This window comes from Sceloporus occidentalis, unplaced genomic scaffold (genome assembly GCF_023333645.1).
Source record: "Sceloporus occidentalis isolate IW3139 unplaced genomic scaffold, rSceOcc1.0.p SCAF_10, whole genome shotgun sequence".
Lineage (NCBI taxonomy): Eukaryota > Metazoa > Chordata > Lepidosauria > Squamata > Phrynosomatidae > Sceloporus > Sceloporus occidentalis.
In genome coordinates, this window is record NW_028316990.1 from 34,118,362 (window position 1) to 34,131,328 (window position 12,967).

Here is a 12,967-nt window from a genome sequence, read left to right on the forward strand (position 1 = left end):
ACGGAGGGCCAACTGTATATACCAACACCAGTCTTTCAGGAAAGAATCTTTCTAGCCCTACCTGGAGATGCTGGGAAATGGACTTGGCTCCATTTGCATGTAGTTGTCTTCTGTCACATATAAGATTGAACCTATTACTCTGCTAATGCTGAAGCTGACTGTATTCCTGACTTTAAAATGGAAGTTGCACATGTTCCCATTTAACCATATTTAACAATGACAGAATCTTAAATGGGAATTCTGTTACTATGTTTGTCCACCAACAATTACACAATGCTTGCTTTCACTTGCTTAGAACTGGGCTTCAGTGTGTATGCCAACTCACTGACAGTTGGGTGTAATGATTCCTTCTATTGCTTCAGCAAACAACACATACTTTTCATAGCATTGGCTTGTCTCTTAAAAGTTGTCTGGATTTTTTAAAAAAATAATCTTTGTTCATTTTTATTTGTCAGTTTTCTTTAAAACGACAAACTTTGTCATCAGTGAATTTAATTTTCCTGAATTTTCTGAACTACACGTTAGGCCGAATGTCGCAGAGGGCAAATGTTTGGCGACCATGTCAGAGTCTTTTCTCACCCTACAATATTGTACATATTCCAGCTTGTTAAGACATGACATTAGTATCACAACATTTCCTGACCTCAGAAAGTGGCGACCAATGAAGTGGGGCGAAAAACAACTCTCTGAGATAATTTAAAGCAATAAAAACGAAGTCCAGTAGCAGTAATAAAAATGTATAACTATCAAACAGTACAGTCTTGCAGAAAGATTAAAATTAATCTTTCTCTGCAGTAGATAGGCATGTTTACTATTTAACACATATGCAAAATGTGTTTGTTTCTTTTTCCCACTGCCTTTTTATTACAGTTCAAGTTACTCCACAACTGCTCTGGATTTTGAGGCAGAACACAAATTGGACCCAGTGTTTGACTCTCCAAGAATGTCAAGACGCAGCTTGCGCTCATCTGCTACACCATACAGCACAAGCAAGGACACCTCAAAGGAAAACATCTATGTCACTGGAAACAGCAGCAGTTCCTATGCTGGGAATAAGGCTTTTGTAGACCAGTCACCCAGGTAAGCATTTCTTTTGACAACTACTTTGTATTATCTATTCACCATTTAATTTTATCCAGTCAAGCTCAAAATACACATGTTGTTTCAGGTTGTGTTTGTATATTGCATTACAAAGTATGGTGGGGCTGGTAATTTCCCTGAAACAAATTTCCTGGAGAATTTAGATGCTGCATCCAACTGGGTGGTTGTCAGGCAAAAAAAGAGCCCCAGTGCTTTCAGATGTTAAGTATGTTCCCTCCTGGAATTTCAGGTTACAGTTACAGTCAGCAGGGAGTGGGTCATTGCTAACCAGGTGAAAAGTTAAATTCGAGGAGTATTCCTGAAATTAAAAGACTTTGTAGCTTGAATTTCTGACCGTTATTTTGTCAGGCTTTTGTATTTTATCTTCAGTGTGGTAAGTTCAAATATCATTTTTCTTTGTTTGATTAAAATCAACATTATTGGTTTTAAAAAGCTATGACAGTATCATTATGGCAGTAACTCTAATCTTGCTGGAAGATGGGGGAGGAAATGTTGTTGCTGTTACTAGAATAGCACTGATTTTACTTACGAAGTTCTGCCTAGTTCTTCTCTCCCACATCTTTCATTTCCCCCAATCATCATAGTAATCATGTTGTTAAGTGTGTGGATGATTACTGTTGGTGAATTTTGCATACTTACGCCTAGATTTATGTTTTTCTTCAAGAACTACAAAACAACATAAAAGTGTGGCAAAACAATCTGGATCTATAAGATACACCTCAAGAACAAATGTGCCCAGCTCTTCCATTTTCAGCCATAGTAGTTTCAGTAGCCAAACAACTGATGGATCCCTTATGTCGACCATATTGGATGAGTCTTCAATACAGGAGCAGACAGCTGTTGATCATTTTTGGGGTAAGTAAACAACTGTATACAGAAACTTTGACATGTTTATGCATACCGGTATAGATTAGTTTAAATCCAACGGATAGGCTCTACTATACTAAATTAAAGAGAAAAAGAAAAGAATGGCCACACATCTAGAATGTAAGAAAATTTTCTGTTGTGGTTACAATCAGGATCCAACAGTCTGTGCAACTAGGTCTGTATGTCAAAAGGGGTGTTAATTTTGTCTTTCATAGAGCAGTAACCTACAGCATGGCAGTGCTCTTAAAATGGAGAGCAGTTTCAAAATCACAGGAAGAGAAGCCTTAGTTGTATGGAAGATTCTTTGTTTGTAAAATAAATAAATAAATCCCTATTTCAATCCTGGTCTCTCCAGATAGATTGCCAGTCAATAGATATCACTGAGCTGAATGGAACAATGGCTGGACTCAATATAAAACTAAAGGAGACATGCAACATCTTCATGGCATGCTGTCTTCACTCTGACAAAAAGAAATTGTTCACTCTAAAAAAAAATCCTCTTTTAAGATTGCACATGTTGCAACATATGTATGCATTATCTAATAACCGTGGTTGACATCTTTTTGGTATTTATGTCATAAGCTAGACTTTGTTGTTGTTGCTGTGTGTCTTCAAGTAATTTACGACTTGTGCCAACCCAAGGTGAACCTATCACAGGGTTTTCTTGACAAGATTTGTTCAGAGGAGGTTTAACATTACCGTCCTCTGTGGTTGAGAGGGCGTGACTTGTCCAAGCTTACCCAGTGGATTTCCATGGCTGAGCGGGGATTCGAACCCTTTTAACCAGGTTCCTAGTCCAATACCTACATATATAGCGGTATATAAATAAATAAATAAAACAAATTATTATTATTATTATAACTCTAGCTGTCTTAACAAATTTAGTACATCATTAAAACATACACTAACACCTCTACCTCTCCTGTTCTTATACACCTTTACTGAGAAAGCTGCCTCCCAACTATAATAGGAAGCTCAACCAGCCAGAGATTCTATGGTGTTTCTATAAATCATAACTGTAATTTAGCTAGCCCAGAAAAACCTGGTTCTAGTAGTTTTTTTTGGGGGGGGGGGGTTTCGGGACACACTCCACAACACAGTAAATATTGCAGTTCACATTTAAGATAATGGCACCATTTCAGCAACTGCAAATGCCATCCCCAACCCAACTTAGATGCCTCCAAGGTGCTGTGGAGTAGGGCTCTGTTGCTGATGTAGCCAGCCTCCTCTTGTCAGTGAGGCATAGTGGGAAAGGCAGACTGCCACTGCTTTTCACATCATGCCTCGCAAATAAACGTGGCTATGATGAGAAGAATCCATCCTCGTAGCTACATCTGACAATATTGGCCAGTGAGTTTTCTAAACTATAGTTAGAGTCTAAAATAAACATACACAGATCTAATTTATAAAGACTACATTTTATCAGTTAGGACTTTTAAAATCATCTTGGAGCCCCAATTTAAATATTTTAAATCCAATAAGCATATGTAACATGTGTTCAGTTAGTGCAAATAGACAATAAGCACAGGCCATCAGGATGTAACATTGCACGAACACCCATTGAAATGAATAGCTGCACAGAAACTCTGTAGTCCAGGAAAATAGCTGGTGGATTGTGCCAATTGTCTACTACCACTTAGAACTAAACATGTTACGAAGTGAGTTTTAGAGTGTATATTGCATCTCAGCTGCTTTGTACTTGAAACAGCAAGATAAGCACAGATCTCAACATAACATACTGAGCAAGTAAGTGAAGATTTGCTAGTGTTGTCTTAAAATAAAGGAGGAAGCCAGGTGCCTGAGAAATTAGAGAAGGGGGAAGCAGAGGGACAGAAGACTTTTGAAAAGCAGCTTACATTCTTCCTCTCAACAAGTCATGCTGTATGAGGATTGCTAGATTTGTATAACAAGCTCATTAATTTCCAACTGGAGTAAGGTGTTACTTTGTCACTGCAAATTGACATCAAAGACAGATTTAAGACAAAGCCTTTACTTAGGCTATCTTGAGAATATAGCCTCTTGGTATTTGGTGTAGGTATATGTCTGTGTGTGTGTTTAAGAGTCTCTGTGGGGCTACAGCATCCAACGAGACAGATAAGAAATGAAATGTGTAAGCCTTTTGTCCTTCCTAATAATCCTCTGACTTGAGGTCTGACTTTGTTCAGGCCAATTTCCCACTTACTCTGTTGTAAAGAGTGCAGGACTGGACGCCCCAAAAGCAGCACTGCTCTCAGAGAAGACCTTGGGCCTGTGTGAGCAGAGAAAGGTGCTGTCGTAGTTCTAGGCTGTGTGCTACTTAACCTAGCCTAGTTGTAGGCCTCCCTTTGCCCAGGTTGAACAAACCTGTGCTAACTTCTAGTACTGTGTTTTAACTGTTGGCTCTGGCATTAACAGCCTTGTTTTATTGCTGTGTGTTGAGCTGCTGTTAGAGCAAAAAAAGTGGTAACTAAGCAACAGAAACATCATGTGTCTCCAAATATCTAGCTTCCCCAATAGTCACATGAGAAACAAGAGACAGGTTTTTGTTGCTTTACATTTCCACCTGGAAATGTAATCCTACTTGGTAGATGAAACAGATGGTTTTATTTTAAAATACACTGCCTTGTATGTAATAATGTTTTCCACAATGCTTTCTCATTTATGATGCTAGAAATAGCAAATGGATTTTTAAATATACATAATTGTCAGCGATGACCTAGAAAGATGCACCTCCTTGAATTCTATCCATTCATTTCTTTTATTTTTAGGTCTCGATGACGATGGTGATCCCAAAGGTAACAAGATAGTATTTGCTGTTCATATTGCTTCTGTTCTTGATTCATTGGTTTAGTTTATTAGGTCATCTATTCCAATTCAACAGGTGGAGGTACTACGGTGATTCAGGCCAACGGTGACATAGTGACGACTGAGAACCAGGCTTCACTGAGCAATGGGTATACCTGCAATGACTGCAGTATGCTTTCTGAGCGGAAGGAGGTCCTCACCGCATACTCAACTCCGCACATGCCACCCTCAAGAATTTATTCCAGGGATCGAAACCAAAAACACAAGTTCAGTAAGTCATGTTATATTCAGTCTCCTGAGATTCTTGGTGTTGAGAAATGATGCGTGAATAAAATGTTTCTAAAAAGCTGACAATTTGCTGTATTTAACTTTGCTTGACAAGGTGATTTCTTTTGGTTTAGGAGTATGGTTCTAATAACTTGAGAATTTGTACTTCTGTGACATTTTATCTGTGACCCTTTCTGACACAAAGGAAGTTCTTACGTGCTGTTGAACCTCTTCCGAAAAGCACAGCCGCCTCGATCCTGATGGAGAGGCGGTGTATAAATAAAATTTTATTATTATATTATTATTAGCATTATTTTTAATAGTAAAGTAAAGATCAAAATAATTTGGAAATACCTGCTCCATAATCACCAGTGGCTTCCTCCAAACTGGGTAGCTTTTTTGAGGGGGGGTGCCTAGACTCCTGTCTGCTATTGACTGGTATATGGCCACTTCCCACTGCAAATGTCCATTGTCAGGAGAACATCTCATTGCTTAATTTTAAAAAAGCTTGGTTTTGTTAGCATAACATGTACATGTTAGCATCTGAACAATGAGCCAAAGTCACTTCAGGACTACATGAAGGGTCACCAAAGTGAGTTATGAAGAGAACTTAATGTCCATTTCCCTAATGGACAAGTAGTGGTTTTGTTGTTTCTTATTGAGGGAGCATTAGAAAAGATAAATGTTGACTTTCTACTTCTAAGTGCCCAGTATCCAGAACTACATTCCATCCAGGATGACTGTATCTAACCTTGTATCTAGCACAACATTCTGCCCTTCTTTGGTCGCTTACAGTACCTTCCATCGGGGCTGCCATTTCTTTGGTTTGTCACATAGATTTATCAGGATTACATGTTTTAATAGCCTTCAGTATCCTGATATATATGTAGCCCTACTTTCTAAATATTTTAGTGCACCCCAAAGGTGTGAGAATAGGTTTGTTGAAACTGCAATAGAAGAAAATTTGGATAGTCACTCATTCTTTCCCTGCCATAATTTGAAGATGCAAATCTTTTTATGAACCTGTTTTGTGTATGTATTTACTTTAATAGCTTGAAAGAGTAAATACTAGAAACTGGTAATCTTTTCCAGAAAAGGAACAATGCAGAAATATTCTGCCACCTCTTGTTCTGGGATTGGTATTTACATCTGAATAGTATGTAAAATCTCTTAATGGAAGATTAAAAATATTTCTCACTTTGCCTGCTTGGAACATCGCTTGTGGCCAAGGGGACAACTCTTTCCATTTGGCATTCTAGTTTCTCAGTCCCAGATAAAGAATGAACATCCTGCACCTGTTTGGATTAGGGTTGCATTTTTCTTGATGGGCCAATTAAGAAATGGAATAAAACATTGTTATTCTACTGCTCTTTTAATAGGGGCCCTCACTTTCTACACAAGTAAGATTCTGCAAGTGGCCAAGTATACCACAACATCTTTCACATCACTCATAGTGCAGCTCTTTCAAATGATCTTGCTGAAGCTGGGCTATGATTGTAAAGGTACTTTTTTTATTTTAGATTGTCGTCTTCTCTGTCCATCCATGCCACACTTAAAAACAATTATCTGGGTCATGTGTGTGCCTGTGTCTCACATGATCTAATTCACTGGGCAACTTTCTGGCATCTTCCACTGTAATCTTTTTGACTTCTTTCCTGCACTCACTTGCCAGCCTTACTCTTCTTCTCTTGGAAACATTGGTATACAAGGTACAGGGTACTGGTCGTAAGGGTTCCTCCACTCCTGCCCCATGTTGAAATGGCATGGATGATGTGGTATGTAAGGAAAACTTAACCTTGATTATGAAACTGCATCATTTATACTTAAACACCTAAACATATTGGCTTGCTTTGGTCAGCAGCTTATATCAGCCATAAAAGTACAGTCATCCAGTGGGTAAAATTTACAAGCTTTTGCTTACAACTTGCCCATTAAACATTTATTTGGCCAGGATCCAAACAACCACAGATACAATGTCCATGTGAGATCTTTATAATTGTACTTCTCATCCGACATGAAAAACCTGTTCTGAATCTGTAAAAGTATGATAAAATTGTGATGAAGCATGGAGGTCTACAGATTCCACCTGACAGGGTTAGGCCTTTGAGACATTCTTTGGGTCCTAGCATTAGCCTTCAGGGATTTTGATTACCATTTCTCTTCAAGGAATAGTTTCTTTCTGACCGCTTGTTACTGTTTTTCAAAAAATAAATGTATGAAAGGGTTTTGGTTTTTTTGTTTTTTGCTCCACTTGCAAATAGAGAAAGAAAACCAAACTGACATCTCTTAGTCTCTGTTATTAAAAAGAGGACATTTGTAAAATGGAAATGTAGGAAATGTAAAGTCTGATGAATTTGAGAAGACATCTAGCAGGATAAACATTAGCAAGTAAAAATCATCCAAGAGCTTAAGTAGCTGTAGGAAAACAATATCAGAATTCAGTCTTATACATTAATATTTGGCAGAGTCTATATGGATCTCCATTCCCCCCAAGATCCATTTTACAGGAGGCTTAAAATCCTTTTCTCCAAAATACCTACACACACCTCTGGGCCGATTTCTTAGGAGATTCTTGACTTTCCAAGAAAATGGAATAATTCACTTCCATTATGCAGATAGGATTACTGCCTATATAGGTACAATCCTGGAGATGCCAATAATTTAGACACGCACACCCAAATACGAGGCCTTTGGGCTTGCATCTCCTCCATCCATTCCCCAATTAAAGAAACTTTCTTTCTTTCTTTCTTTCTTTCTTTCTTTCTCTTTCTGTACTTGACTAGCAAGATGCTTTTACAGATGGGTAATGCTGCTTTACAATTTTGCCTCTGGAAGTGGCTTTTGAAAGAAAAAACAAATTGCACAAGCTTGCTATTGGGAAGACCTACATGAGTCCTCTGGGTTGTATTCTCTCTCCCACCCACTCCCCATGTAATTATTTTATTTCATTCTATTTTTTGGCTCCTTCCTTCTCTCCTTCCTGTTGTAGCACACTCTAGTTACTGTGGGAGCATGAATGTAAAAGAATTTCTCAGGGAAGATGGCCACCTGGGGATAAATGGAGAATCCTTGTGTAAGTATAGTTTGATATCTTATTTCTTGAAACTTGGGTTAGAATTGCATGTTACAGTGATCTTTCATAGTTTTGTGGAGGCTGGAAAAGCATTGCATGTTGGCCATGAATCATCATCCTGCTCTCAGAGGAACTGCCTAAGTCCTTTTGTGCTTTAGAAGTTGTAGAATTTAGAACTTAGCTTTATAGATGTAACTATCTGTGGGCTTTAGTTTTATCTACCAGCTAAAGCAAAGGTGGCCCACTTGCAGCACAAGTGTGTCATGTGGCACAGACCAGTGAGGTAAATGGCCGAGCTTAGAAAAGTTACTTTTATGTGCAGATTTTACTGGTGAATGTGTTGTATTAATTGATTGTTACCCACAACCAACAGGTGATGACTGTAAGGGGAAGAAACACCTTGAAACACACACAACAGGCCACATGCAATCATCACGGTCTAAAAGGGTAGCAAGGACCATTTGGCACATCTTTTCTTATGCAGGTTGACTTGTACCTTTTTTGTTTTTTATTTCTTTTGCTTCATTATTATCATCGCAATCTTTCCACTCTTAAACACTCTTGCTGCTTTTTTTAGAGCTCCATGAGATTAGACTGACTCAGTTGGGGAGGGTACTTAAGAATAGCAAACGCCCATCGCCTCTTGCTCTGGTTTTAGGTTGACCCCTGCTGCCAAGGAAGCTTGGCACAGATAATCCCCATTCTACATATGTCACAGAAACACTAGGAAAACGGAATGCAGCAGCTTATTGCTGTTCTAAAAAGAGACTTATGCACATGCAAAACAAGGATCTTAGTAAAAGAATGCCAATGGCATAAAGAAGTAAAAATATATTGATTGTTGAAATAAAAGGCCATTTCAGCCATCTATGTAACAAACCTGTAGCTACAGGAGACCTGGAAGTCTATGAAGGCCAGTGAATAAACTAATGGAAAAAGAATTCCCTTTCCACCAATCTACTCAGTATCCATTGAAGTGCAGAGCCCTTTCCTCCACAACTAGCATAAAATCCCACAGGTTGATGGAGTCAGGAAAGAACTCTACTACTACTACTACTACTACTACTACTACTTTGTCTTTAAAAAAAACCTAGCCTGTATTTCTAGTCTTCCTACAGAGGAAGCACCTTCTCTTGTTTTGTATCTGGCATGGAAATTTAGTAGTAGGTTACTAAAGCTTTTATAAGCTAGTCGCTTTTTTTTTTTTTTGGGGGGGGGGTCTTGCTTACAAACTGGCTGGTTATTGCTAGATAGCTTGGTAATAAGAACCCAGAGCATTTTAAGCTTTCAGTCAGAAATGCAAAACATGTACAGAGAAAGCCATGAACAAACATATATACCTTCTTTTATCTGAGCTCATTCACGACCATGGCATCATTCCCCCCCCCAAAAAAAAATTAGAATGCAAACAATATCAGAATGAAAAACTTAGAAAACGAATGGAAAACTAATCCTAGAAATGTTTGTACTTGGGAATAAGTCCCACTGCTTTCTGGGGGTTTACTCCCAGGGAAATATGTATAAGATTAATTGGTTCTTACATAATCATTGAAGAGTTGATGCATTACATTGCGTCTTTAAGTGTATACCCATTATTTTGGGGAAATGTAATGTGTAGATGAGATAAGCATTGTAGCTGGGCTGAAATAGTAACTGCTGCTTCCTACCAAATCTATATTGCAGTTTGGAAAAATTATTTCTTTGGACTACATTGCCTAGAAATCCACAGCCAGCATAGTTGCTCACAAAAACTGGCTGGGGGATTCTGGGAATTTTGGGGGGGGGGGAAGGTTGCCAAAAATTAGAAAATCGTATCTGAGTGGGCTATAAACTTTCATCTCTGTATACCTTCATTGTCTTGTTGCTCCATTTCAACAGATCTGTCCATCTGACACTTGTGTATAAAAATATTTCTTTTTACATCCTTACTCTACTTACTATAGATTCAAATGTGCTTAACTTTCAAATGATCATATGAAAATTAGGTTATTATTATTATTATTATTTTGTAAAGCTGCATAGCAGTAATGCTCTTTCAGTGAAAATGTTCGCTCTCAAAACCAGCCGTGTAATTTAAAGAAACCTATTAGTAACTCTTTGGCAAGTAGATTCTAAAAGCACTGTCAAAATGATTGCAGACTATAATGTTAGCTCTCATTTGTTTCTGCTTTGATACTTGTGCTTCATTTTGTATATAGATTTAAAGTCAGTCAATTATTTATAACGTTGGTTTTAATTGCAAATGGCTTCCATTTTCTGTGTTCACATTCATCTGTGTTGTGATAGGTTTCTTCTTGCTACATATGTTGCAAAGAATGGGAACAGCAGGATGGTTTGTGCCCAGGAAGGTTTTTTCACTCCTTTGGCTGGCTGTTGTGTCTCCAGGTTACTATTGTTTGTGTGTGTATGTGCATGAATGCATGCATGTGTCTGCCCTTTGGATCATACTTGCATCTTACATGAGATGATATAAGCTTATTAAATTGAACATGTCTATAAAGCTGCTTCAAATATTACACATGTGCTACAAAAAGAGCACTTGCTGTTGAACACCATGGAGTTCGCTTCACCATCAGGACAACTGTTCAGGGTTATGAGGCAGAGAGAGAGCTTGGGCTCTTTAAAAACACTAATGTAAGCCCTATGGACAAAATCCTCTACCCAGAGAGCCAAGTGATCAGGGACAACCAAACACCTTGTGTTTTGTTCTATATAAACCCAGGGTCTGATGCCGCTATCAAGTTCACACAGCGGCTCAGGTATTCCCTTACCTGGCAGACTTCTTCCCATTTTCCCACAGCAGTAGGCTCATTTTATTAACTATTTCTGCCTAGGCCAGCATCCGATTGCCCTGATCAAACCTATCTTACTGAGAACTCAATGCTTTTATTTTCAGAGGAGACCATGGAAACTACATTCAGATGGGGATAGCTTTCACACATCTGCCTATGTGCATTTCCATGTAGGAAATGCATCTTGTCTTAAGCGGCCTTTGGGGTTTTTCTGTCGTTGCTTAAGTTGTTAGTGGCAAAAGGAGATTATTACTTTCAAAGAGTGGGAGGGCTGACTCCCTGTAGTTCTAAGTTCCATATAGCCTTGAAACGTCTTGCTCCATTGTACTCTACTAAGGTTGCCCTCAGCAGAGTGACGCTGTGATTGCAGCTTTAACACACAACATTCATTCATAAATGTTAGACCAGAATTGCTGCTTTACTAAACTTCTTGCTGCATGATTCCATGCTATTTCCTTTATGCGCTGTTCCATGTCACTAATGTAGGCCAAGTTCCGATGGTGTATTTCCACTGGGTCTTACTGCTGCAGCCAGAATCAGCAACCCTCTCCTTTTGTTTTTGCAGTCTAAGCGCAATCCTCTTTACCTTCAGTATCCAACCTGTAAAGCTAGGAGACCCTTAGTGTCATGGAAGGTTGCAGCCATGGGTGAGGGCAAGGGTGGAAAGTCTTGGTTACTGAATAATACTGGATACCCTTGGAACTTGGCTATAGAATATAATGTGAAGCTGCTTTGAACTGATTTTTTTTTAAATCTGCATGTATGTGGTAACTTGCCAAAGTCTATTTACTCTAGCAATTTGTGTCCTCTTTGCAACCTTATCCTGTATTTCTGCTCACCCTCCTACTAAGACAGTGGTCTTCAAACTATATTCCAGGGAAGCTTGGATTTTTGTGACAGACAGATCAGTAGGCAAACTTGTCCACCATTACAGATCATCCCTGCAGTATACATCTGCCAAGGGAATACTGGAGTCTTGCTAGGGTGCATCCCAGCCAACACTGGACAGCAGTCATAACCAACATCATTTTGTTCCTTTGCTGTTTTTCCATGGCAATATCACACTTAAAGTAGCTTACAGTAACATCTAAAGAAGTTCTATAATCAAAAATAGAATTAGCAATCACCACTGAATTATATGCAATCTGAGATATATACATAATCGTGCAGCTAATTAACATAAATTATGGTTATATAATTCACTAATATATTTTATCCAGACTTTGTAACTGGAGCAGAGTTTGAAAAAGATTTTTTTGGATGGGGAAGGGACTCCGGCTTTTTGAATCCCTGGCCATCATGGCCTAGAAACCTCCAGCCAGCTAACTTAGCTCTGAACGGGAGTCATTCGGGGCTCTGTCCTCCTGGAACAGGGGGAAAGGACCAGGGTGTAGGTTTTGTAGGGCCCATGGGTGCAAGTACCTGTGTGAACTAAAAATACTATGAAATATGGACCGGAATCATCTGCACAGAACAAGTATTTTTAAAACACATTGAAATGGGAAACTTTCCCTGGAGTCTAAAACCTTTGAAAACTACTGTCTTGGATTATTCTAGTACATTCCAGCTCATTTAGTACATCTGTTCTCATCCAGGGAAGGCAGCTGCAGGAGCATTCTGGTGGCTTGGGACTGGATGGTATCAACTTGTTACCCTGATTTCTTTGCTGAATGTGTTTATTCTTACAAGGTTTGTAAACCTTTTTACAGAATTTGATTCCATGTATTTTTTTGAAACCTGTGTTTATAGATTAGCTTGTGTATTACAGACTCAACTAGTTTGAATGCTGCAGTAAACTGCTACTTTTGTAAAAATGAATTTCAGAGGTACTTTGCTGTATGCAGCATGAAGACCAAAAGACACCTTTTAATATATTTGAAAATGCCAAAAGGATCTGTTTCAACTATGGCCTGTTGTTTGAGAATGAAATTTTATCTCTTTCAGTATCTATATGGTGTAAGCTAAGTCTCATAATAGTTTGCCCTTAATACAGAATGTGTGGTATTGTTTGAGTAGATCATGGCTGTAATTAAGTTTTAGAATTAGTTAACTTTCGCAGTTACATTGAGCAAATATATTATTA

General features: G+C 38.5%; 1 protein-coding gene across 12 annotated transcripts in view; it reads left to right on the forward strand.

Annotated features, from left to right (window-relative positions):
* Positions 1 to 12,967, forward strand: part of SUN1 (Sad1 and UNC84 domain containing 1) — a 47,095-nt gene that overhangs the window by 19,052 nt on the left and 15,076 nt on the right. For 5 of the 12 annotated variants that reach the window (XM_089540317.1, XM_089540323.1, XM_089540316.1 and 2 more), the window contains 9 exons: positions 871 to 1,080; positions 1,766 to 1,956; positions 4,716 to 4,742; positions 4,829 to 5,023; positions 6,399 to 6,521; positions 8,009 to 8,092; positions 8,466 to 8,576; positions 10,379 to 10,477; positions 12,480 to 12,573. In XM_089540317.1, coding sequence (XP_089396443.1) covers positions 871 to 1,080; positions 1,766 to 1,956; positions 4,716 to 4,742; positions 4,829 to 5,023; positions 6,399 to 6,521; positions 8,009 to 8,092; positions 8,466 to 8,576; positions 10,379 to 10,477; positions 12,480 to 12,573 — 1,134 coding nt within the window. The remainder of the gene's footprint in view (positions 1 to 870; positions 1,081 to 1,765; positions 1,957 to 4,715; positions 4,743 to 4,828; positions 5,024 to 6,398; positions 6,522 to 8,008; positions 8,093 to 8,465; positions 8,577 to 10,378; positions 10,478 to 12,479; positions 12,574 to 12,967) is intronic. The other 7 variants (XM_089540318.1, XM_089540320.1, XM_089540321.1 and 4 more) reach the window with 7 other exon arrangements.